Source organism: Leucoraja erinacea, chromosome 23 (assembly GCF_028641065.1).
Source record: "Leucoraja erinacea ecotype New England chromosome 23, Leri_hhj_1, whole genome shotgun sequence".
Lineage (NCBI taxonomy): Eukaryota > Metazoa > Chordata > Chondrichthyes > Rajiformes > Rajidae > Leucoraja > Leucoraja erinaceus.
The window spans coordinates 24,254,152-24,282,067 of record NC_073399.1 but is presented as its reverse complement, the minus strand read 5'-3'; the positions used below and the strand labels follow the sequence as shown (position 1 = coordinate 24,282,067).

Below are 27,916 nucleotides of genomic sequence, written 5' to 3'. Positions count from 1 at the left end.
ATTAGGTGTAAATCAAAAGTGGCTGCCGCAGCCTCATCCATCGAGATCCAACAACAATTCGTTTTTTGCTCAACACTGTAGCATCGGCAGTTTCTTGTGTTGACATTAGGTGAAAATAGTACTGGATGTATTGTGTCTGATAATGCCTGGCTCGTCTTGGAATAGATGCGATTGTTTCTGATAGTATGAGCTGATCTATTTGATTATAAATGGATCCTTGCTCCAATGAAAGACAATTCTATTGTGGTGGTGAAGCACAGACATTTGCCACAGGAAATTGTGAACCCCATTCCAACCAAAGATCTTATAGTGGAGCAAGATAGACCACTCCTCGAAAAACGCGTAGTATGACGTGTGTGATTGTCGACGCCATTTTTTGAGGCATTTTATTGGGCTGTCATGGCGTCCTCATCTAAATCTTCATCTCACTGCTCTGCTATCAATTGTTCTAATCGTAAATCTAAACAACCCGACCTGTCATTCTTTAGGTTCCCCAATAAAAAAGAAAGGTAAGAAAATATTATTATTATTTTCAGTCGATATTCTGTCGTGAAAATGTTATTTTCTTTTCTCCCATCAACGGCCATTGGGAAACTAGGTTTGTCGGTACATTAGAAAGTTAGTAGACTTATTTTTAATAGATCTTTACTTACCACAATAATACAGACAATTTTAACACTTCTGTACGTTTTGGGTTTTGTTCTTGTAAGGGATTGGTCTCCAAAATATGGCCCGCGGGACACATTAGGCCGACCAGGAGATTTTTCGAGCTCAGATTCGTGTCCGGGAAGGAAGGCGACGGCTGTTACCCGCTATGTCCCTTGAATTGCCGAGACATCACAAGCAAAGATCACAAGCCCGCCATGAAGAATGGTGTAATCAAAGATTACATAACTCTGCTCTATCATCTTTGGGTGCAATGGCGGCCGGGGGGTTCGGCGGCGGCGGCGGCCGCAATCAAAGATACTAGAGGAGATCTGCTCTATAATCCTTGGTCGGAATGGGACGGCTGCACGTTATAATGTGCTATCTTTCCACTCTCCCTCTCCCCCTTCTCCCTGTCCCCCTTCTCCCTCTCCCCTCTCTATCTCTCTCTCCCCTCTCGATCTCTCTCTCTCCCTCTCTTCTCTCGATCTCTCCCTCTCTTCTCTCGATCTCCCTCCCTTCCCTCCCTTACCTCTTCGTGAGAGTTGGCAGCTCTGCTATGCCTTGGGTCCAAAAGAGCATTAAAAGAAAATACCTAATGGTTTTTGTAAGAAGATTTTAATAAGCTCTTCTACATTTAAGGTAAATTGACATATTAGAGGCAAAAAGCATCTTCAATATACAATATCTTCATCTCTCCACACAACTGAAAACAATTGTATTTAAGTGATATATCATCCATTGTTCAGGCATGTAGTAATGATCATTTTTTTCTTATTAGTTAATCCTAAATGATATCTCCTGTAATTTCAGATGTCAACAGTGGGTCCAGAATACTCATCGCCAAGATCTCCTGCACCGAACTGCAGAGTATTTGTCAAATAACTGCCGTCTTATGTACATTGTGTGAAATTGTGATTTGTTAACTGCACAAAACTAATGCAAATGGCGATATATTTATTATTGTATCTACGTTGGACATTTTGCTCTTTGGTGAAGCAGGGGTGGGGCTATCATTGTGTTACATACGTTAAATTGTACATCACTTTCACTGGTTAGCTGATATGCTGAACACTGCAATCCTGTATAACTCGCGCACAGAATAATGTGAATTGTGTAAATCTTGTCATGCATGTCGGAAATAAAATGTTAACCATGTCTATTATGAAATATTTAAAATAGAGTGTGTTGGCGCAATATCGGTTCCAGCCGTCAGTGACTGCACTGCCAGCCCTCCAGCTGTCAGTGACTGCACTGCCAGCCCTCCAGCTGTCAGTGACTGAACTGCCAACCCACGAGCCGTGAGTAAGTGAACTGCCAGCCCACCAGCTGTAAGTGACTGAACTGCCAGCCCACCAGCCGTAAGTGACTGAACTGCCAGCCCACCAGCCGTAAGTGACTGAACTGCCAGCCCAATAATCCATTCAGTCCACCCTCTCAACCTTCTCTCTCACAGAGTCACCTGTTTTGGGCAGAATTTCTGGCAGTTTCTGAGCTTCCAGCCTGCCAGGTCTGAGTGACTGTACTGCCAGGCTTCAGTGACTGAGTTGCCTGGACTTAGTGATTGAGCTGCCAGCCCAAGAATCCATTCGGCCCACAATGTCCATACTAGCCCTCTGGAAACCAGTCCCTTTGGCCCACAACACCCACATTAGCGCAACAAAAAGCCCCTCCCCCCAACTGGCCAGCAATATAGGAATTGTTGGGGAGGTGGAATATTGCATTGGGTGACCAGCCCTCCCCTGTGAGGCTGGGACCCAACGGGTCGCACTTAGTCTAGTGATTGTGTATGTTGGAAATGGTGTCCTTTGTTTGAAATGTGTTAAATTTGTCATCACTTTTATTGATTAGCTGATATGCTAAACACTGCAACCCTGTATATGTCGCGCACAAAATTATGTAAATAAAAATTGTTTTCCTTGTTTAAGAAGTTCAATTTAGAATTATTTGAAATTGTGGGGGTTGGTACAAAATACTGCGGACCCACAAATGTGTTGCAATGAGACATTTAAAAAATCCATGTCTCAAAAAAAGCAAGAAGGTGCCCATGTTATTTGACCAACTTATCAGATGAATTTAAACATGTAACCATATAACCATATAACAATTACAGCACGGAAACAGGTCATCTCGACCCTTCTAGTCCGTGCCGAACACGTATTGTCCCCTAGTCCCATACACCTGCGTTCAGACCATAACCCTCCATACCTTTCCCGTCCATATAACTATCCAATTTATTTTTAAATTATAAAAACAACCTGCCTCCACAACCTTCACTGGAAGCTCATTCCACACAGCCACCACTCTCTGAGTAAATAAGTTCCCCCTCATGTTACCCCTAAACTTCTGTCCCTTAATTCTCAAATCATGTCCCCTTGTTTGAATCTTCCCTACTCTCAGTGGGAAAAGCTTATCCACGTCAACTCTGTCTATCCCTCTCATCATTTTAAATACCTCTATCAAGTCCCCCCTTAACCTTCTGCACTCCAACGAATAAAGCAGTAACTTGTTCAACCTTTCTCTGTAACTTAGTTGCTGAAACCCAGGCAACATTCTAGTAAATCTCCTCTGTACTCTCTCTATTTTGTTGACATTCTTCCTATAATTAGGCGACCAAAATTGTACACCATACTCCAAAATTGGCCTTGTACAATTTTAACATTACATCCCAACTTCTATACTCAATGCTCTGATTTATAAACGCCAGCACACCAAAAGCTGTCTTTACCACCCTATCTACATGAGATTCCACTTTCAGGGAACTGTGCAGTTATTCCCAGATCCCTCTGTTCACCTGCAATCTTCAATTCCCTACCATTTACCATGTACGTCCTATTTTGATTTGTCCTGCCAAGATGTAGCACCTCACACTTATCAGCATTAAACTCTATCCGCCATCTTTCAGCCCACTCTTCCAACTGGCATAAATCTCTCTGTAGACTTTGAAAATCTACTTCATTTTCCATAACCCCACCTATCTTAGTATCATCTGCATACTTACTAATCCAATTTACCACACCATCATCCAGATCATTGATGTACATGACGAACAACAGTGGACCCAACACAGATCCCTGTGGCACCCCACTAGTCACTGGCCTCCAACCTGACAAACACCCATCCACCATTATTCTCTGGCATCTCCCATTCAGCCACTGTTGAATCCATCTTGCTACTCCTCCATTAATCCCCAACCATTGAACCTTCTTAACCAACCTTCCGTGAGGAACCTTGTCAAAGGCCTTACTGAAGTCCATATATACAACATCCACTGCTTTACCCTCGTCAATTTCCCTAGTAACCGCTTCAAAACATTCAAGAAGATTAGTCAAACATGACCTTCCAGGCACAAATCCATGTTGACTGTTCCTAATCAGACCCTGTTTATCCAGATGCTTATATATATTATCTCTAAGTATCCTTTCCATTAATTTGCCCACCACTGACGTCAAACTAACAGGTCTACAATTGCTAGGTTTACTCTTAGACCCCTTTTTAAACAATGGAACAACATGCGCAGTATGCCAATCCTCCGGCACTATTCCCGTTTCTAATGACATTTGAAATATTTCTGTCATAGCCCCTGCTATTTCGACACTAACTTCCCTCAATGTCCTGGGGAATATCCTGTCCGGACCTGGAGACTTATCCACTTTTATATTTCTCAAAAGTGTCAGTATTTCCTCTTCTTTGATCCTCATAGTTTCCATAGCTACTCTACTTGTTTCTCTTACCTCACATAATTAGGTATGTATGCATTAGTTTTGCTCCTAATTCCCTTTTCCAAATCATTAATATATATATGGTAAACAGTTGCGGCCCCAACACCAAGCCTTGCGGCAAAGAAAATCCAGAAGATTAGTCAAACATGATTTCCCTTTCATAAATCCATGTTGACTTGGACTAATCCTTTTACTGCTATCCAATGCCCCATTATTACATCTTTAATAATTGACTCTAGCATCTTTCACACCACCAAAGTCGGGCTAACTGGTCTGTAATTCCCCGTTTTCTATCACGCTCCTTTCTTGAAAAGTGGGATAGCTATCCTCCAATCCACAGGAACTGATCGTAAATCTATTGATCGTTGGAAAATGATCATATGTATAAATATATATGTATGTGTACATATGCATGTATATGTATATGTGTGTATATATGTATGTATATATATGTTTATATATGTGTGTATATATGTATGCATATAAATGTATCCATATGTATGTGTGCATTTGTATGTGTATACATGTGTATGTATGTATGTATATATGTATGTGTGTATATATGTATGTGTATATATATGTGTGTATAAATATATATATATATATGCATATATTTATTATTACTATATAATTATATATATAATTGCCTTTATGGTTTATGTATATCATCTTACAAGACAAATAAATTAATAGTGATTATTTAAATCAAAGTTGCTTCTGATCCATGAGAATAAACTTTATTATCTCTAACTTGCCTCTCACACACAGACACACATTCATATAAATATATAAAATATATATACGTTAAATTTAATTTTGTGCAGTGTGTGTTAAAGCAATACAAGGGAAACTGCACAATACAATGCAAGGGAAACTACGCAAAGGAGGGGGCTGTTCCCTCTACAAGATACTCGAGGATCTTTGCTTTGGATCAAATATTATAGCGGAGCTATATAATCTTTGCTTTGGATTTCAGCGGGTGGCATACCGGAAGTCGCGTTTCGCATTAAGAAATGGCGGCTGTGACGTTCCGTTACGTACTACACGTCAGTCCATTAGATTTCGGAGGAGTGGTCTATCTTGCTCCGCTATAAGATCTTTGATTCCAACTAACCTACTTAATACCACAGCAATCAGTGTTGATCAGGTGGACTACAAAGATTCTAGATGGGAGGAGGGGTGGAGTACCTTTCCATTTTCATTGACTGCAGAAAGATTTCTTATGGCGAGTCATAGTGCATGAAAACAGGTCCTTCAGCCCATCATCTGAACTGGTCATCAAGCACCCATCACACTAGCCCTATGCTATTCCCATTTGTATTCCGCCCAGTGGCAGGTGGGGAGTTTGACAGGGATGATATACCTGTCACACCGTAATGCAAGTGTCCTAAGATGAGCTCAGAGAGGACAGAAGCTTCCTGTGGTGCAGAAGGGCAAATGGCCACTTTCTCCTGATTTTCAGTAAAAAAGACAACCGTGAAAGCATATCCTCAGTTCTCTGGGTTTTGAGTTTTAAGCAAGAGGCATCAGCAAAGTTTCCACAGGGTTAACTGCCTTGTGGTGCCCAAGCATTCATAGCAACGTCGCTTTTAGGTCCTTCGATATCAACTCTTCCTATCATTGTGAAGGAGTTTTCTGCGGGTGTTGGTTTGGTCTATGACTCTATGTGGGGGAAGACAGAGCACCATGGAGAAACCCATGTGGGCACAGGGACATTGTGCAAATTCCACACAGACAGCACCCAAACAGAGGATTAAACCCAGGTCAATGGAGCTATGAGCCAACAGGCTTTATACCTGTACCGTGTTATAAGGTTTTCGTATCCTTTTTTTTCTTGTCCATTCCAATTTTGAATATTCTGTTCCATATTAGCAAAATATATCAGTCTAAAAAACAATTGTCACACATATACATTTAAATTAAATGCTTGGCTCATTTACCTTTTGGAGCAGGATGGCAAAATGCCCAAGCATCCTGAAACCTCGAGCAAAGTACATGGAATTGCACCAAGCCAGAGCAATGGCAATGGCCATGAAGAACCCCTCCACACCGGCACTCGTCAGTCGAAGAACGGAAATCAATAACACCAGTAATGCATAGCAGATGCTGTTGAAGGAGGAAGACAATGGTTAAATGAGTGGGTAAACTTTGCAAAGCTTATTGTTGGGAAAAAATAAATCATTAACCATTTTCAATTCAATTCAACTTTAATGTCATCGCACAAATACAAGTATCAATACAACGAAATGCAGTTTTGCGTCAGACCGTAGTAGTTGTACATAAAGAGAAAAGACAAGAAAAAAATAGAAAGAGAGAAGATACTGAATAATCAGGAAATACAGAATGATTAAACAAAGGGGGACGGAGGGACCAGAGAGTCTATCGTTGGGACTCCGAGTTCAGCAGTGTGATTGTGTTGTTATAGAAGCTTTTCCTCATCCTGCTGGTACGTGACCTGAGGCTCCTGTACCGCCTCCCTGATGGGAGGAGGGCAAACAGTCCATGGTTGGGGTGTGAGGGGTCTTTGATGATCTTCCCAGCCCGTCTCAGACACCGTTTTCGGTGGAGGGCATCCATGGCAGGGAACGGGGCACCGATGATGTGCTGCGCGGTTTTCACCACCCGTTGTAGTGCTTTCCTGTCCGCAGCAGTGCAGCTGCTGTACCATACCGTGAAGCAGGTGGTCAGGATACTCTCTATGGTACAGCGGTAAAAGTTGGTCAGGATCTGGGGGGACAGGTGGGCTTTCTTGAGCCTCCTAAGGAAGTAAAGGCGCTGCTGTGCCTTTTTGATCAGCTTGGAGGTGTTGAGGGACCAGGACAAGTCCTCCGAGATATGCACTCCGAGGAATTTATAGCTGGAGACGCGCTCCACCTCAGTCCCGTTGATGTGGATGGGGGTATGACTGCCTCCTCTGGTCTGCCTGAAGTCGACAATAATCTCCTTCGTCTTTTTGGAGTTGAGGATGAGGTTATTGTCGGCACACCAGGTGGATAATGAAGAGGATTTCCAAAGTCTACAGAGTGATTTAGGCCATTTGGAAAAATGGGCTGAAAGATGGCAGATGGAGTTTAATGCTGATAAATGTGAGGTGCTACACCTTGGCAGGACAAATCAAAATAGGACGTACATGGTAAATGGTAGGGAATTGAAGAATACAGTTGAACAGAGGGATCTGGGTATAACCGTGCATAGTTCCTTGAAGGTGGAATCTCATATAGGTGGTAAAGAAAGCTTTTGGTATGCTAGCCTTTATAAATCAGAGCATTGAGTATAGAAGCTGGGATGTAATGTTAAAATTGTACAAGGCATTGGTGAGACCAAATCTGGAGTATGGTGTACAATTTTGGTCGCCCAATTATAGGAAGGATGTCAACAAAATAGAGAGAGTACAGAGGAGATTTACTAGAATGTTGCCTGGGTTTCAACAACTAAGTTACAGAGATAGGTTGAATAAGTTAGGTCTTTATTCTCTGGAGCGCAGAAGGTTAAGGGGGGACCTGATAGAGGTCTTTAAAATGATGAGAGGGATAGACAGAGTTGATGTGGACAAGCTTTTCCCTTTGAGAATAGGGAAGATTCAAACAAGAGGACATGACTTCAGAATTAAGGGACAGAAGTTTAGGGGTAATATGAGGGGGAACTTCTTTACGCAGAGAGTGGTGGCGGTGTGGAATGAGCTCCCAGTGGAAGTGGTGGAGGCAGGTTCATTGGTATCATTTAAAAATAAATTGGACAGGCATATGGATGAGAAGGGAATGGAGGGTTATGGTACGAGTGCAGGCAGGTGGGACTAAGTGGAAAAAAATTTGTTCGGCATGGACTTGTAGGGCCGAGATGGCCTGTTTCCGTGCTGTAATTGTTATATGGTTATATTAACTTAGAGCCAAAGAAAGATAAATCGGAATATCTTCTTAAAAGGTAAAAAACTTGCTAGATTGCCTCTTCGAGTTCCCAATTTTGATCACTTTCCAGTGGAAATGTTGGGGGAATGCATACCCAGATAAATTGTGCTGATCTCAGCATCAACATCCGTGGTACAAAAAAATAAACCCTGAGGGAAAGGATTGGAAATTGCTTATGGTGTAACCAATTGCTTGTCGTAACCAAAATCCTGCTGAAAGCAGTAGTTTCTTTTTAAAAGTGTGGAGCAGTTGAAAGACAGATCAGTTTAAGGACAGACTCAGAGAATGTGGGGGGGGGGGGGAAAACAGCTTCAGATGTTCCTCCAAAAGCAGATCAATAAAAGAGCAGTTACATGGAAAGCAGGAATCAGAGAACAGATCTTCTTCTTCTTGTGTATTGCGTGCACAGCCTAAAGTTGTCGGACAACTTGTTCTATTTGATCTTATTTGATTCTGCACGCCAGGCTGATTACATTCGTCGAAACAGGGCGGACCATGTGAAATTTGCAATCTCCCACCTCGGAGAACTGTTCATAAAGCCTTACAATACAAAGTGCTATTCCACCAATCATGGTTTAGTCCGAACCTACACAGGCAAATCCAATGCATCATACTCTCAATAAATATACCTTTTTTTCAAGCATATATCCATTATTGCATTTCTGGATATTGCAAAACAAAATCTTCCCATCTCATATGAACGATGACAAGCTGTGTCATAAATGATTCAGAAGGACAGTGTTAAAAATGAAAATATAAAATATCTGCTGTTAACACACCAATTATCATATTTACTTAGAAAACTACTATTATTCTACTTACATTACAACATGGAATGGGCCTCCAAGAACAGTTTTCCCAAAATATCCTGATGTTCCATACCGTAAGAGATCAACAATCTAGGGAAAGGTAATTAAAATATGCATCTCACACATTTTTATTCTCCCCACATTCACACGAACCTCCTCCAGATTCCACCACTTGCTCACACACTCTGGGTAATATATGGTGGTCAATTAACCAATCAACTTGCACATCGTTAGGACGGAGAGGGAATCCAGAGAACTCATAGTAAGCCGATGGGGTCACAGGGAAAACTCCACACATACAGGACCCAAGGTCAGGATTGGAACCTGGCCTAAAGTGAGAGGGGAAAGATATAATAGTTTTCACACAGGTGGGTGTAAGGAATGAGCTGCCAGAGGAGGTGGTTGGGGCAGGTGCAACTGTAAAAACATTTAAAAGACATTTGAACTGATATATGGATAGGAAAGGTTTGGAGGAATATGGGCCAAACTCAGGCAGGTGCGACTAATGTAGATCGGGCATCTTGGTCAGCATGGGCAAGTTGGGCTGAAGAATCTATTTCCATGCTGTATGACTCTATGAATGTCTGTGACTGTAGGGACATATTAACCTCTACCAGTCAAGTTTAAATTTGTCTTTTATTGATTTCTAACTTGCTGTGATATTTTTTTAAAGACAATGCTCGCTTCCATTCATCACACAAAGAAAGATAAATGTTCTTACTTCTACAAGAAGGATAACAATGGCTCCAAAGACAGAAATGATTTCCCCCACTAAACGGATATAATCTTCTTTTGATACATAGCAGAGCTGGAAACAAGAGGCACAGATTAAATGGTTCAAGAATGAAAAGAGTAATTGTCATTATTCCATTACAGATAGCAGATCTTATGGCATCACTTCACTGACACACTATTGGTTTTTGATGGGACTATAAAAGTAAGCACTTTTGTGGTCCCTGTATTCAGCCACATTGTGAATCTCTTTGGTATATTTAATAATATTTCATTAAATAAGTTTCAAAAGAACAGAAAATCCACATTAAAACTCCTGTGAGTCAGTGGGATAAACATTCTTTCCTATGTCATAGTTTTCATGATCATTTGGCTGAATTTTGAATACAAGGGCTCCATGGTAAAACTGCACCCCCCTCGAAGTTGTCATAAACATATAACTGATAGGAGTAGAATTATGCCATTCCGTCCATCAAGTCCACTCCACCATTCAATCATGGCTGGTCTATCTCTCCCTCCTAACCCCATTCTCCTGCCTTCTCCCCATAACCTCTGACATCTATACTAACCAAAAATCTATCTATCTCTGCCTTAAAAATATCCGACGGCCTCCACAGATTCACCACCCTCTGACTAAATAATTTTTTCCACATCTCCTTCCTAAAAGGAAGTCCTTTAATTCTGAAGCTATGACCTCTAGTCCCACACTCTCCCACAAGTGGAAACATCCTCCACACATCCACTATATCCAAGCCTTTCACTATTCTGTATGTTTCACCGAGGTCCCACCTCATTCTTCTACAAACGTCATCATAGGTTAACCTACTCATTCCTGGGATCATTCTTGTAAACCCCCTTGGACCCTCTCCAGAACCAGCACATCCTTCTTCAGATACGGTGCCCAAAAATGACTCGCATTATTCCAAATGTGGCCTTACCAGCACCTTATAGAGTCTCAGCATTACATCCCTGTTTTTGTATACAAGCCCTCTTGAAATAAATGCTACCATTGAGTTTGCTTTCTTATCTGGGAATTCTGAGCAATATGCAATGTATCTTTCCTTGTGTGATTCTTGTTTTGAGGACACCACACTGAAAATGGTTCCTATTTGATTATGAAACATTGTGGATCATCCACATGGAGGCAGTTCTCCACAGTGTCCTGTTCACAGAAGCTGCAGAATATAAAGGGCCTATCAGCCACTTTCTACTCAGCAATGTAACATGTTGCGCATGGGTTTGGAGGCAATCAGAAGTACTTTCCAAAGATATTTACATAGGTAATTGTCAACTGGGCTATGCTGCACAGTCTGCCCACGCTCTATGGCTTCCAGTGGGTGCCAGGGAGAGGAGGTAGAGCTGGTGTCAGCAATGACAAAGGGAAATCATCTACGGGCACATTGCTAGGTGTATCCTTTGGCCAGAGTGTTTTTTGGAGATTCCGCCAAAGTCTCATGCCCAGGTATGGAGTTAATAACTAAACTACTGCCCACCCACCTTGACCCCACATGGGTTTGTGATTGGTTAGACAAGACAACATTTGATGTTTCAATGTTGAACTGGGAGCATCTACTTGATGCAAGAAACATCATCTACACTTGCTTATCTATGTTCGCAATCCATGGTGCAAGAACTTTGGAGGGATACAAGCAGAAGGACATAGCATTTACCAGTCAATGACTGGATTTAAGAAACTGAGATTGCAGCAGAGAACCTGGTCTTATCTTGACGGGTTGTCTCTCTCTGAACTGCAGTTAAGAGCCACAACAATCCATTGCCATAATGTAATGATACTAACATCTAAGGGTGCCTCTTCCAAAATCTGGGTATCTCTTGGGTCTGTGACATTGTCCCGCCGTGGTATAAGAGGACGAAACATGCAGCAGGAGGTAAATATGATGATATGAATAAAGTATATGGAAGCAAGGATTCGGAAATAATATTTTCCATATTTGTTCCACTTGAAGCGAATCATTGTTTTGATTGCAGGGATGTTCAGACACTCCAAGGCCTGCAAGAAACAGACAAAAGCAGAAAGGCTCAGCAATTAACCACCAATCAGCCATCTTCAGCAACACTTGATTCTGTTCAGAACTCATTTTCTCACCTCATCCTCATTACTGCGCAGGATCAGTTCAAGGACAGAGTGGTCATCATCCCAAGAGTCAATGCTGGAGAGGTCACAGAACGTGCCAGAGATAGTCTTGAAAAAGCATTCAATGTGATGCTCTCTCTTTTTCATTAAATGTTGAAAGAGCTGCAAAAGATAATACAAATCCAACATATTATCTATTGCTATCTTATATCGGATTGGAAAGGGGATGTTTGAGAATGGCTATAGATAGTCAACTATTCCATGTGATAAGGTGGTGTTCTAAATTTGTGGTATACTAGTGGATAGCAATCAAACCAATTGCAATCAGAGCCGACTATCATCAACCAAAAGCATTCACAGATTGAGGGAAGTTGATCATTGCCAGCTTCTGTTCTCCACAACCAAATGTCTCTCTTTGTACTCATCCAGAATTACAAGTCTGAAAACTTCAAGGGATTCTTGTACTTAATGTGTCACCATGTATTTAGTTTATCCCTTATTCTTCTCCTCAAAAATCCATCCTTAACCCTGTTCTTGTAAACCGCCCTTTCATTTTTATCCTATCTGACCCAATTATTGCTTTTGAAATCCACACCTGTCTTTCCCAAAAATTCCTGTTGATTTCCCTTAGTCCCTGCAGGAACTCTGAAATGATCCTTATCAGTACCACAGATGAAAGCCTTTCTGAAGGTGTTGCCGTGGCACAGTGCATTAACATCCTGTAACATCATCAGCTTCCTCTATCATCCAGCTCTGTGGAATTTTCTTCACTTGGTTTCAGCCCCATCCATCTACTTTTAGTCAGAACATCGTTCCTTTGTCCTCTGCTACTCTGTGGCTTAATCTTGATCCCTTCTTCTTCATCTTTGTGATACCCCCTGGAGCACTGATGAGACAAAGTCTACTGCTTCACCATTTTTTCCCCAATCACCTCACTGTATTGTTGAGATGTGCAGATGATATCTAATCTTCACAGACACATTTTCTTCCATTCAAATGTTGGGGCGGTGGAAATTAACTACTTCAAACATCATCCTCGTCATCAATATCAACATTTCTTTTGATCATTATTTCAAACTGAACCAGACACTTTGCATCTTTGGCAACTATTCTGCCTCAAACTACTTTATGGCAACTCTCATCCATGACTCTGCACCTCTGGACATCATCATTCTAATGTTCCAATCACTCTTCTACACTTCCTGAACTTCAGTTCCTCCAAATCTCTGCCTACATCCAAGTCACTCAGCCAGTTCTCCCACTCAGCTGATAATTGCCCTGTTGCTCAGGGAATACATGCAAATTACTCCCCCTCACTTAAATCTCTCCCTATTTCTGTACATTCTCTCGCCCCATGGCCGCTGCACCTCACTCTAGCCAAGCATACCTTCACATTACCTCACATTTAAAACACCTTCATTATGCTACTTTCATTGCTCTTTTCATTTAAGATCTTCTTTACTGCCCCCTTCTTTAAGCATCTTAATATATCCTTGATAGCCCAGTGACCTTTTCTCTCTGATATACTATGGGACATTTAGCTATGCCACCAAGTAGTTGTTCTGCTAGTGGAAAAGGGTGTGTTGTGGCTCAGTCTGTCCTCTAAACCATCTCCCCCACCCGGTTTGCCAAGTGAGGAGGGGGCTGTGGACCCCCAGCAGGACCAAAAACAAGACCTGTCAAAGGGTGGATGTGCTCCTAGCGAGCCAATAGCCATCCACACTTCAGTAGAAGTTGTGATCACTGTGGTATATAGCATTGTAAGGCACCGTGCCCATTGATGTTTTCAACCACGATGTTGATGAATTATTGACCTCCAGTGATGGAGCACTAAAATCCACACTGACATACAACTGGAAGATAATAGCATTGGAGATGCACTTATTTGGTTGAGGCACTTAGATTGGCTACATTTAGTGAGACTCTGACTGCTTCACTATGTGAAAGATCCCAAGGCTTATTTTATATAAATGCATAGGTATGGTGTGTCCAGCCCATTATTTATCATACAGTCAGCATTACTAAACTGTTATAATTTTCAAGCCATCATCACTTTGCTGTTATGGGAACTTCTTACTCACAAATAGACTGCCATGTTACCAACATTACAACAGTGACTGCAATTCAATCAGTATTTTGGTAGATGTAAAACACAGTAGGATGTGAAAGGTGCTTTTGAAATGCTAACCTTCTCTTGTGGGTGATTCTATGTACTAGTTTGTTGGGAGTAATGGACCAACCTTTTTATCCCATCACTGAAAATTACTCTTTTTACTACCATATGCAACAATTGAAAATTAAGCTAGTAAGACTAGTAAGATTTTTGGGCAACAAAATGAGCCAAATGGCCTTCTTTGTATAATCTTATGCAATATGATTTTGATGCATCTTACGTTCAACTTGGCTGAAAAAAAATATTTGTATGAAGATCAAGCAAAAATAAGAATGATGCCTTATAAACTTCCATTCCCTTGTCTAGTAACCCTTTGACACAGAGACAATACTATAGGGATAGGTCTGTCATTTTTCTTCATTGCCTGCAGTATTTGAAAACATCTTTCTGTACATGTGAAGTTCGATCTCCTGACTCTGTTGCTACAGCCTTCTACAAAAATACGAGAACGGAAATGCATTAAAAATTCGGTCACCTGCACATTTCCTTCAAGAGCAGCCAGTTTGAAGGGAGTCAGTCCATCAGTATTTGTGATTGTTTCAGTAGGATTTCCATTCTCTGAATCAAGGGACATGATGAAATCATACATCTGTGCTGTATAACTTTGTGCCAGAATAGCCAGGTGATGCAGAACAGTGTTACCTGAAACAGATGCGTTGGAAGAAAAAAAAAAATTGAGTCGCATTCATATTGTACCCGTCACATCCTCAAAGTGTCCCAAAGTATGGTTGTAATGTAGGAAATACAGCAGCAAATTTGAATGCAGCTCACGCCCACAGCCAGTGGGAGGATCTCTTTGAAAGTTCCCGAATAGTGAAAGGCCTGGATAGAGTGGATGTGGAGAGAATGTTACCACTAGTGGGAGAGTCTGAGGTTGTAGCCTCAGAATTAAAGGATGTTCCTTTAGGAAGGAGATGATGAGGAATTTCTTTGGTCAGAGGGTGGTTAATCTGTGGAATTCATTGCCACTGAAGGTATGGAGGCCGTCAATGGATATTTTTAAGGCAGAAATACAAAGATTCTTGATTACTACGGGTGTCAGAAGGCAGGAGAGAAGGCAGGAGAGAAGGCAGGAGAGAAGGCAGGAGAGAAGGCAGGAGAGAAGGCAGGAGAATGGGGTTAAGATGGAAAGATAGATCAGCCATGATTAAATGGCGGAGTATACTTGATGGGCCGAATCACCTAATTCTGCTCCTATCATTTATGAATTCATGAACATTTGATTATCACCAGGTTACCATGTTTTTTTGGTGCTGGTTCATGAATAAACTTTGACTATAATACAAAGGAGAATTTCTTCTTTAAAATAATACCGTCAGATCCATGACTCCCATCTCAAAGAGCCGATGCACAGTTTATTGTTCATGCCAACCTGGACTATTTAATGTTCTCTCTGGAATGAAACACTCTGCAACACAGACTCCCAGCTAAACCTCATCAGGCACATACAAGGCTACACTGCACCCTCCAACCCCCTTCAAGAGAGTCCGTCACAGCAGAGTTGTTGGACTGAGAGACTATATTCCATCTGAATCATATTCCCCAAAATATCTTCTTGACGACACATAACATTTATGAGCCAATCACAAGTTGCATTGCAGAAGAGGATCTTGGAGGGCTGGAGCAAAGGGTCACTGGAGTGATGTGGGATTTATAGGGTTACTGAAGCCAAATTGCATAGAATAGGCTTGTATTCCCTCATGCAACAGATTAATGGGTAATCCCACTGTGGTGTGGGATTCAGAAAGCTGGAAGAGTGGTGGGGGCAGCACCGAGCGTGGCAAGTAATGGATATACACATGTGAAAGTGTGGAGTTGATAGGTAGGTGGCTGGACAAAGGCCGGAGATGAAGAGATGTAAATGTGAGAAAGATAGAAGAGGCACAAATTGCGATGCAAGAGGAAGAAATTTAGATGGAAGGGGATGATGGAATCAGTGCTAATCCAGGTGGGACATACAGAAGGGGGGGGGGGGGGGGGGGGGGGGGGGGGGGGGGGGGGGGGGGGGGGGGGGGGGGGGGGGGGGGGGGGAAGAAGGAGGCAGATGTCGGTAGTAGATCAGTTACCTGAAATTAGATAATTCAATGGTCATACCATTAGGGTGCAAGCTACCGAAGTGAAACATGAGATGCTGCTTCTGCTCCTCCAGTTTGCGTGTGGCCTCACTCTGGCAATGGCGGAGGCCCAGACAGAAAGCTCAGCATGGACATTTTTTTCCCCAGGGTAAAATGTCAAAGATTGGAGGGTATACCTTTAAGATGATTGTGCTGGGCAATTTTTTTTTACACATAGAGTGGTGGGAGCTTAGAATACTCTGCCTGGGGTGGTGGTGGAGGCAGTTACAATAGGAACATTTAGGAGCCTTTTGAATAGGGAAATGTAGATGCAGGGATTGGAAGTATATGTAGAGCAGATTAATTTAATTCATGTTCGACATGGGCATCATGGGCTGAAAGGGCTGTTCCCATGCTGTGTTTTTCTATGTTCTATGAAACCAGGGAGAGGTAGCAAAGTTAAGATATAGATTGGCTACAATCCAATTGAACAGTGGAGAAGGGTTTAAAGGGTTGAAGGGCCTACTTCTTATTCTTGGCCAGCTTGTCTTCAGACTGATAGACTGGGTAAAATGCATCACTGGAGAATGCTCACCAATGAGTACTTTCCATCTAGGAAATTCAATAACACTTCGACTTTCCATTTTGGATTCTTACCTAGATAATCCTGTGCTTTGATGTCTGCTCCGTTTTCAACCAGGAACTGTACAATCTCTTTATTCCCAACACAAGCCGCAAACGATAACACATGCTCCCCTGAAACACATTGACCGCAAATCAGAAGGACTAAATGAGAATTGGTGAGAAAATGCCACATTGTCTATTAATGCATTCCCTCTCAAACACCATCCCAGTCTAGTTATTGGTCATATTCCGAATGCTATATTTTTTTATAACATAGTTGACAAAAAGGAGAATTTAAATTTGATAAGAATGTTCACGACAAATAAATTGAACCAAAACAGGCTGGGAGAATTTGGCTCCTGAGGGCTGAGTTAAATATTAGGGGTATGAATTAAGATCCCAGATACGTGGAATAGATTTATTTGCAATTTTCTTTTCCTCCTAGCCTATTTTCCTCTTTTTACAAGGAATATCTTAGCTTTTTATTGGAATCCCCTGGAGTCACTAACCGAATAACCCAAAGATCATATTTTACGTTTACACTAATCTTGAAGGTTGCCTGTAAAGTATTATATTTTCTACATATTTCATCTTCCTAGTGACTCTGAGCCAATATTTTGAAAAACACTTTTTGCAGATGAGAGCTTTTTCTTAACTCCAGCGAGTACGTTTTTCATACTTGTATCTTTATCACCACATAGCTCCATCTAATGATGTGAGATCAATTAATAAACCATGTTTTTTCCCCAATAGTGTAGAATTCAAAAGTGAATCTATGCTTTTAGGAAATTAAAGAAGACATTTTATTGTAAATTGTAAGAAGGTACATGGATATAAAAAGCAGATATAACAAAATTCCGATGATCCTTCAATGCAGTTTCTGCACCATATTCTTACACTGATCCCGAAGTTTCAGAAACATTGGCTGCTTACCATTCTATATTAACACGATATTTTGTTTGTATATTCTCTGTACTTCACAAAGGTGTGTTTTTTTTTTTTAAATCCAGTTATGTTTTTAGATTTTTTGTTACTCAAAAAATGATCTGATCATGAAATGATCAAAAATGAAATAATCCGATGTGAGTCTTGTACATTTGGGATATTTCAAAAATGAATATCTAATTTTTCCTGCTTTAACAAAATCATAGAGATTCATGGTTCTGTCAGTAAATATCAAGATTTATAAGTTTTAAATTGTGAGTGTGCTGAATGGACGATTATGGAAGCCAACTTAGGGAAAAGTTGATTTTAAAGGAAGTGATTCTTAAAACGAGTGACTGAAAACAAACTTTATAACAAGGCAACAAATTTAAAACAGTAAAGAATTCCCAAAGAAATATATTCAACAAAGGTATAAGGTTTGGGGAAACACAGAATAGTGGTAGAATTCAAAGATTCTTTGGAATAATCTTGCGCAAATGATTAGATCATGGCGTGAAAGGATCAATGCTGAGTGTAAAGATCCAGGTGTACTCAGATGTGCTGCACTGTAAGGTGAGATGTACTCATGCCGAAAATAATGATAAACGCTTACCATAATAAACTAAATTATTTTCACTTCTTTTGAAGAAGATCCCAGTTGCACGTGACGATGCCACATTGGCTCCGTGGTTTACCAGTTCTTTAACCAAAGGAAAATTCTCATTTGCCACCGCAATGTGCAGGGCTGTTTTCCCTGCTCAAGAAAATTACATGCTGTCAGTCCCCCTCAGTGAGTACCCTTCTGCACCCTGCCAGCCCATACTTCCATACATACAAAACTAAACATTTTCCAACTCATTAATGTAAACATAAACACCATACATCACCTTTACTTTGCACCTTGTACATTGCTCACTTCCTGCCCACCATAAATTAACTCTTAGTCAGCTGTCATTTCTCAATCACATGATTCCATATTTCAATCGACAACCATCTCCGTTGTTAAGTCCTACGTCAACACTAGCCATTTTGTCCAGCCATTTTCAATCTTTAGGATTTTTCCCCATCCATTTTCTTCCACCATCACACTCAATGAATCAAAAGAGGACAAGAAATGATTGAAATGACAAAACTCTACCTTCATACAGCTCAGAGGTGGCTGGTACATTGACAAGATCCGGCGCTTCTTCAAGGAGCACCTTTGCAAATTCATAATTATCGTACAATGCAGCAATGTGCAATGCTGTTTCGCCCATCACACCTACCAGGAATTAATGAATAATGCAACTGTAATTATACAAGGTAGACACGAGGAACAGCAGATACGGGTTTACAACAACACATTAAATGCTGGAGTAACTCAGCAGATGAAGCAACGTCACAGGAAGACCCCCAAAGCCTTTTTGCCCACTCTATTTACCTGTGAGGCTACTTTCAAGTAACATGTACCTGCACTTCTAGATCCCTCTGCTCTACAACACTCCCCAGAACCCTGCCATTCACTGTGAAGGTCCTGCCCTGGTTTGACTTCCCAAAATTTAATCTGCATTAAACTCCATTAACCATTCCTCAGCCACTTACCCATTGATCAAGATTCTGCATTAATTTTTGATAGTCATCTTCACTACCTACAATACCGCTCACTTTAGGGTAATCTGCAAATTTACCAATCCTGCCTTGTATGTTCTCATTCAAATCATTCATATGAACCACAAACCGCAATGGGCCCAGCACTGATCCCTGAGGCACACCATTAATCACAGACCTCCAGTCTGAAAAACAACCTTCCACCATCTGCTTCCTTCCATGAAGTCAATTTTCTATCCAGTCGGCTAGCTATTCAGGATCCCATGCGATCTATTCTTCCAGAGCAACCTACCATGGGGAAGCTAGTCAAATGCCTTTCGGAGGTCCTTATAGACAAAGTTTACAGCTTTGTCCTCATCAACCTTTTTGGTTACATCTTCAAAAAACGGAATCAAAATTGTGAGACCAAATCTCCTCCGTACAAAAACATGTTGACTATCCCTAATCAGCCCCCGGGTATCCAAATGCATTTATATTGTGCCCGTCAGAATATTCTCTAGTAACTCTAATAAATATTCTCTAGTAACCTTGCAGTTCTTCTTGATGATTCATATATCCCAGCTAGGGCTCCTGCAATTTCTTCTCTCGCTTCCGACAGTGTCCTTGGATATATCTAATCATGCCCGGGAGATTAGTTTACTTTAATTTAGAGATATAGCATGGAATCAGGCCTTTTGCTCACCGAGTCTTCACTGACCAAATATCCCAGTTCTATGTCATCCCAGGTTTGTATCCGACACACGAGGGGTAATCTAAAGAAGCCAATTAACCGACAAACCTGCATGTCTTTGGAATGTGAGAGGAAATCAAAGCACACAAAGAAAATCCATGCATCACAGGGACAACATGCAGACTCCATACAGACAACACCTGCAATCAGGATCGAACCTAGGTCTTTGGCACTGTAAAGCAACAACTCTACTGCTGCACCATTGTGCTGCTCTTGTCTACCTTCATACGCCTTAAGATCTTCAGCATTTCCTCAACCCGTAATACTGACTGTCCTGAATACATTTCCATTAACTGTCCCAAGTTCCCCAATGTTCACGTCTTCCTCCATGGTTTCATAGAACATAGAGGAGTACAGCACAGGAACAGGGCCTTCGGCCTGCAATGTCTGTGCCGAGCGAAACTAATTTCCTTTGCCTACATTATTCTATGTCATGACTGCAAGGTATGCAATTTCGTTCAGACTGAAATGTCTGAATGACAATAAAGGATACTTTATGCTTTATTTGATCCATATCCCAACATCCCAGCATATTCATGTGCCCCTCTAAAACGCCTCTTAAATGTCACTATATTATCGCCCTTCACCACCACCGCTGGCAGTCCATTGCAGATGCACACCACCATCTGCGTTAAAACTTGCCCTCTGATCTTTGACATTTCCATCGTAGGAAAATGTTTCTGACTCTCTACCCTATCTATACACCTGATATATTTTATATATTGGTTGTACGTCTCTTAATACCAGTTATCTCCTGCATTCTTTTTGTCTTCCTGGTTCCTTTTTAAGTATGCTTTAAATTTCCCAAAACTTCTCCAGTATAATGTGGATAAATGTGAGGTTATCCACTTTGGTGGCAAAAACAGGAAAGTGGATTATTATCTGAATGGTAGCCGATTAGGAAAGGGGGAGATGCAACGAGACCTGGGTGTCATGGTACACCAGTCATTAAAAGTAGGCATGCAGGTGCAGCAGGCAGTGAAGAAGGCGAATGGTATGTTAGCATTCATAGCAAAAGGATTTGAGTATAGGAGCAGGGAGGTTCTACTGCAGTTGTACAGGGTCTTGGTGAGACCACACCTGGAGTATTGTGTACAGTGCTGGTCTCCTAATCTGAGGAAAGACATTCTTGCCATAGAGGGAGTACAGAAAAGGTTCACCAGATTGATTCCTGGGATGTCAGGACTTTCATATGAAGAAAGACTGGATAGACTCGGTTTGTACTCGCTAGAATTTAGAAGATTGAGGGGGGATCTTATAGAAACTTACAAAATTCTTAAGGGGTTGGACAGGCTAGATGCAGGAAGATTGTTCCCGATGTTGGGGAAGTCCAGAACAAGGGGTCACAGTTTAAGGTCAAGGGGGAAATCTTTTAGGACCGAGATGAGGAAAGCTTTTTTCACACAGAGAGTGGTGAATCTCTGGAATTCTCTGCCGCAGAAGGTAGTTGAGGCCAGTTCATTGGCTATATTTAAGAGGGAGTTAGATGTGGTCCTTGTGGCTAAAGGGATCAGGCGGTATGGAGAGAAGGCAGGTACAGGATACCGAGTTGGATGATCAGCCATGATCATATTGAATGGCGGTGCAGGCTTGAAGGGCCGAATGGCATACTCCTGCACCTATTTTCTATGTTTCTATGTCTATGTCTATGTTTCCAGTATTGCACTTGCTCCCAGCTGCGTATACCTGCCTCAAGACTCCTTTTTCATGACCAGAGCATAGTTTTCTCTCTTTATCCAATCTTCTTTACGCACACCTGCCTACTTCTTCACTCTAACATGGATAGGTGCATGGATACCTTGAACTCTTGTCATCACGCTTTCAAGACATCCCACTTTCCCATGTTCCTCTGCCCACAAACAACCTTGACCAAGATCCTGTCTATGACCATCAAAGTTGGCCAACCCCATTTCAGAACTTTAACTAGATGCTATCTTTATCCATAACCAACTTAAAGTTAAGATGGTTCCTAAAAGCTCACTCACAGACACTTTCCCTTCCCAATCTTATCTTACACCCTTCCCAATCTTTCTTATCTCACAGCCTTTTGTCTTTCATTTCAGACCTTCGTCCACCCGTCTGCCATTCACCCCCCCCCTTGTCTGTATCCACCTATCACTTGCCTGGCTTTCTCTTGCCCCCCCCCCCCCCCCCCCCACCTCTTTTCTAACTTCTAGTCCCCCGTACTACAATAAATCGGATGAAGGATCACAATCTAAAACGTCACCTATCCATGTCTTCCAGAGATGCTGCCTCACCCATTCCAATAACTTCACCATATTTACTGGTTTCTATGTGCGGTTGACTCAAGTTACTGGTTTACATTGAGTGGTCACTGCTCGTGTTGTACTGATTTCTCTAAAAATCATCAGACACTGTTGCAAACTTGGCAGAAAGTTTATGTGGGGTCAGAATTTAATGGTGTTAGAAAATATGCACTAAAAAAGATGAACAGTGGAGGACTCTTTCTCCAGATTGTCCCACTCACAATGCAAGTTCATTTGTACACCTAGTGCAAGAATTTCTGTATTTAAGCTGCGTTGTTCGTACTGTCTTTCACGCCAGCGCACAACAATGAGAAATAAATTCAGGAGCTCTGTTCACAGGTGAATGTGATGAGTGATTGCAACCAAAGCTGGAAAGCACTATGCTACTTGTGGAACACACAACAGAACATTGCACATTCGATACAAGGGTGGGTATCCTGCTTTTCAAGAGATCTATTCCAAGGTAGGAAATCCAGTGGTGTGGGCCCATTCAAAGAACACAGTGGATTGTGGTGGGACTGGTGGTCAGACACAGCAAAGACTGCTCTGTTGCTGTCATGGAGTGTGGCTGTTTAAGTCTCAAGTCGTCCATTCTTTCACAATGGAATGGCAAGACAGCTGTGATCGCGGTAGACATTGCAAACCTGACAGATTTTGCACGCGAATTAGGGTGTGAACCATCCTAATGTTTTTTTTATTGTTTTTTCTGAATTCCAGGATTATATTGCTGTTAACCCAAATAGGCATTGGCATTAACGGCAGCATCATTCAGTAGATCCTCAAAAAATTGTCAGATATCAAACAACATTTCCCTCCATAAAATCAAAATGAGTCTGCTAACATTTATTATTTTCTAAGAGCCCTGTTAATGATAGATCTTAATTTTTCATAGATGAACTGCCATCAGGCTAATTGATCTTAAAAACTATTATTTCAGTCTCTCCTTTCTTAAAGAATAGCATTACACTTACTACCATCTAATTTTCTGGAGTTATTCCAGATTGCTGGGAATTTTGTAAGATTATGGCCAGTAATCCATTGTTTCTGCAAAAAGGGCAGTCACGGTGGCAGAGCGGCAGAGTTGCTACCTTATAGCGAATGCAGCGCCGGAGACCTGGGTTCGATCCCGATTACGGGTGCTGTCTGTACGGAATTTGTACGTTCTTCCCGTGACCTGCATGGGTTTTCTCCGAGATCTTCGGTTTCCTCCCACATTCCAAAGACGTAAAGGTTCGTAGGTTAAATGGCTTGATATAAGTGTAAATTGTCCCTAGTGTGTATTAACGTGCTGGGATCTTCGGACGGTACGGACTTGGTGGGCCGAAGGGCCTGTTTCTTTGCTGTATCTCTAAACTAAAGTAAACTAAACCCTAAATTACAGGTGCATGGATTAATTTTCTCTAGTGCTTCCTCTTCCTCTTATTGCTGTAAAGTTCGGGCCTTTGGTTTGTTTACTGTTGATTATTCGGTGTTACTGGCTAAAACTCTCCTAAATCTCAAACTCACGATTCACCTTGGCAACATTATAAGCCCTTTTAAATAAAAATCAAATATCATATTTAACTTTCCAAGTTATGAATAGATTTTTTTTAATAAAACATGAAGTGTTTTATTTCTCAGTGAAATGTAAAATGAGTATTTTGAAAAACTTATTTTTAATTGCCAATGATTGTCCATTGCCAAACTTTTTGAGTTAATTTCTTAATTAGCCTTAACCAAGCAACCGCATACCTACATAACCTGTTTATGTTAATTCACAACTCCAATTTTCAACAGATCAGTGGCTCTTTCAAAATTAAGTTTAAAAATGCCATTATATCGTGATCACATTTTCTCCCCCAGGATTCTTTACTATGAAATTATTAATTGGAACTGCCTCAATATACAAAACAGTCAGAACTTTATCCCAGCATGGAATTGTCCAACACTAGAGGGCGTAGCTATAAGGTGAGAGGAGGAAAGTTTAATGGAGATGTGCGGAGTAAGTTTTTTACACAGAGAGTGATGTACGCCTGGTACGCCTGGAGACAGATACGATTGTGACATTTAAGATGCTCTTAGATAGGCACATGGAAGTGCAGGGAATAGAGGGATATGGATCATGTACACGCAGATTAGATCAGTATAACTTGACCTCATGTTCGGCACAAACATTGTGCTGTTATATGTTCTATAAAGTCAACTGAGGTATAATCCTTCATTGGTTCCATTGTGCATTTTTGCAGAAAACTCTCCTGAGAGCACTCTTTAAATTAATCCTCCAAATTGACTTGCTGAGTCCATTAGAAGGTAAAAGTCTCACATGATCCTCTGGGCCAAGCTCATTCCTCACCTCCACATCATGTCATTCCTTATTGTGAGAGGTAACAGCACATTGCAGACTCTTCTACTGCCCATTTCCATTTTATCTGTCCTTTCAAAATATCAAATACTCTGAAAGATGCAAACACATCTCTATAACATCACTTTACACTTTAGATACAGTGTGAAAACAAGCCCTTTAGTCTACAGAGTCTGCTGCAACCAGTGATCACCTTATACACTAGCATTATCTTACACACTAGGGACGATTTACTATTTTACAGAAGCCATTAAACCTACAAACTTGTACATCTTTGGTATGTGGGAGGAAATCGGAGCACCCGGAGAAATCCCACGGTCACAGGGAGAATGTACAAACTCCATATAGATAGCACACATAGTCAGGATCAAACCCAGGTGTCTGGTGCTGTAAGGCAGCAACTCTACTGCTGCGCCATTGTACTGCTAGCACAGTTGATCTTAATTGAGATCAAATTTAATTTCATGTAGCCAGAAAAAAAGTTATTAATTTAATATTTGACTACATTCCCTGAATCTCCACTGTATAGGCGGAATCAAAAACAGATTGAGTGATTATTTTGCAAGCATCCATGTTCAGTCTGCGACAATGGCCTGAGTTTATGGCCTACCGTTCTTTGGCTTCTTCCACTAATCATGTATAATCATATAACAATTACAGCACGGAAACAGGCCATCTCGGCCCTACAAGTCCATGCCGAACAATTATTTTCCATTAGCCCCACCTGCCTGCACTCGTACCATAACCCTCCATTCCCTTCTCATCCATATGCCTATCCAATTTATTTTTAAAGGATACCAACGAACCTGCCTCCACCACTTCCACTGGAAGCTCATTCCACACCGCTACCACTCTCCGAGTAAAGAAGTTCCCCCTCATGTTACCCCTAAACGTCTGTCCCTTAATTCTGAAGTTATGTCCTCTTGTTTGAATCTTCCCTATTCTCAAAGGGAAAAGCTTGTCCGCATCAACTCTGTCTATCCCACTGTTCCAACAAATTCCAAGGTAAGTCGAAGGAACAACATCTCAATTTCCACCTGGGCATTTTACAGCTCTAAGAACACAACCGTGAATTCAACAATTTCAAATAGCCAGGCCTTCCACTTTGAGTCAAGACTGGCCGTTCCTAGTGGAAGGTGAACCTGCAACAATAACTCTTTTTCTCCCTCTGCAGAAGCTGCCTAACCGGCTGACCATTTCCACTATAATTTGTTTAGCAACTGTGCATCAGAATTAAAACATTACTTTAGACAATAGACAATAGGTGCAGGAGTGGGCCATTAGGCCCTTCAAGCCAGCACCACCATTCCATGTGATCATGGCTGATCATCCCCAATCAGTACCCTGTTCCTGCCTTCTCCCCATATCCCCTGCTTTCTTCTATCCTTCCTTTTTCGTTATTTATCTCCATCTATTTACCACTCCTCCATTCAGAACAGCAACAAGAAATTTAAAAATGGGATTAATATTCTATTAGTATTACAGCGTGGTTGATGGTGTGCCATGACTAACAAGCTGGGGGTGGCATCGAAGGATCTGCCCGTTATATCCAACATCTGTTACAAAGGGGTCCGTAAAAACGAGGGTTTACTCTACTGCTATCCTGCCTAAAAATATGGTGAAATTGGAAATAAGCCTTCAAATCACAGACAATGTCATTTCCACTCCTTTTAAACAAGCTACTGATTTGCTGAGCCTTCTAGACAATAGATAATAGACAATAACCATATAACCATATAACAATTACAGCACGGAAACAGGCCATCTCGGCCCTCCAAGTCCGTGCCGAACAACTTTTTTTCCCCTTAGTCCCACCTGCCTGCACTCATACCATAACCCTCCATTCCCTTCTCATCCATATGCCTATCCAATTTATTTTTAAATGATACCAATGAACCTGCCTCCACCACTTCCACTGGAAGCTCATTCCACACCGCTACCACTCTCTGAGTAAAGAAGTTCCCCCTCATATTACCACTAAACTTCTGTCCCTTAATTCTGAAGTCATGTCCTCTTGTTTGAATCTTCCCTATTCTCAAAAGGAAAAGCTTGTCCACATCAACTCTATCTATCCCTCTCATCATTTTAAAGACCTCTATCAAGTCCCCCCTTAACCTTCTGCGCTCCAGAGAATAAAGACCTCACTTATTCAACCTATCTCTGTAACTTAGTTGTTGAAACCCAGGCAACATTCTAGTAAATCTCCTCTGTACTCTCTCTATTTTGTTGACATCCTTCCTATAATTGGGCGACCAAAATTGTACACCATACTCCAGATTTGGTCTCACCAATGCCTTGTACAATTTTAACATTACATCCCAGCTTCTATACTCAATGCTCTGCTTTATTTATTTATTTATTTTTTTTTAAAAAAAATTTGTTTATTTTATTAGAAGTTAATACAGCACAAAACAGTACAGTGGAACCTAATTTTAGGTGCCAACTATGTAATACCGTAATCCATTCTATGTACAACCTCTAGTTTTATGTTATAAGAAGGAAGTAAGCAGGACAAGAAAAAGAAAACAATAGAAGGGGGAAAAAGTGGAAAAATAGATGGTAGAGAGTAGAAAAACGTGAAGTGTGTATATAAAAAATTTTAAAAAAGGAAGAGAGAAAATGGAAAGTAGAAATAGAAGAGAAGGCCCCTTAAAAGAGAATTTTTCAAATCTGTATTCGGAGATGTAGATCTATCCGCGTCATGAACTGAAATCAGCAATCCTTACGGTACCGCTGCATCACATGATTCCAAAAAGTCGATGAAAGGAGACCAACTCCTTAAGAATTGGTCATATTTATCTATTAGTCGGAGTCTCATTTCTTCAAGGCGTGCTATGTCCATCATATTCCTAATCCACATTTTAACAGTTGGTGTGGTTGTATTTTTCCAAAATTTAAGTATCAATTTCTTTCCAATTAATTTCTTTCCAACCCATAATTAAAAAAAACATTTTGATCTTTATTTAAATTGGTATCTTCTCCTATTATTCCAAATATAATCCATTCCGTTTTGGGTTCTATTCTTGACTTGAAAATCTTTGTAAATATATCAAATATATCACTCCAAAATTTATTCAACTTTGTACATCCTACAAATGAATGTGTTATATTAGCGTTTTGAAACAAACATTTATCGCATCTGGGAGAGACGTTTGGATAAAATTTATTCAACCTCGTTTTTGAATAATATAGTCTATGTAATAATTTGAATTGAATTAAATTATGTCTTGCATTAATAGAACAGTTATGTGTATTCATCAAATACTTTTCCCACCTATCCTTCGAGATCTTTATCATTAGCTCTTGTT

At 41.0% G+C, this 27,916-nt stretch overlaps 1 protein-coding gene across 5 annotated transcripts in view; it reads right to left on the bottom strand.

The window, feature by feature from the left end:
- LOC129708397 (transient receptor potential cation channel subfamily V member 5-like) overlaps nt 1–27,916 on the bottom strand; it is a 48,798-nt gene that overhangs the window by 11,006 nt on the left and 9,876 nt on the right. For 3 of the 5 annotated variants that reach the window (XM_055654112.1, XM_055654111.1, XM_055654109.1), the window contains 9 exons: nt 18,822–18,944; nt 18,297–18,437; nt 16,793–16,891; nt 14,557–14,723; nt 11,921–12,070; nt 11,612–11,824; nt 9,803–9,889; nt 9,095–9,171; nt 6,308–6,473 (listed from right to left, as the gene is read on the bottom strand). In XM_055654112.1, the coding sequence (XP_055510087.1) occupies nt 6,308–6,473; nt 9,095–9,171; nt 9,803–9,889; nt 11,612–11,824; nt 11,921–12,070; nt 14,557–14,723; nt 16,793–16,891; nt 18,297–18,437; nt 18,822–18,944 (1,223 nt within the window). The remainder of the gene's footprint in view (nt 1–6,307; nt 6,474–9,094; nt 9,172–9,802; nt 9,890–11,611; nt 11,825–11,920; nt 12,071–14,556; nt 14,724–16,792; nt 16,892–18,296; nt 18,438–18,821; nt 18,945–27,916) is intronic. The other 2 variants (XM_055654114.1, XM_055654113.1) reach the window with 1 other exon arrangement.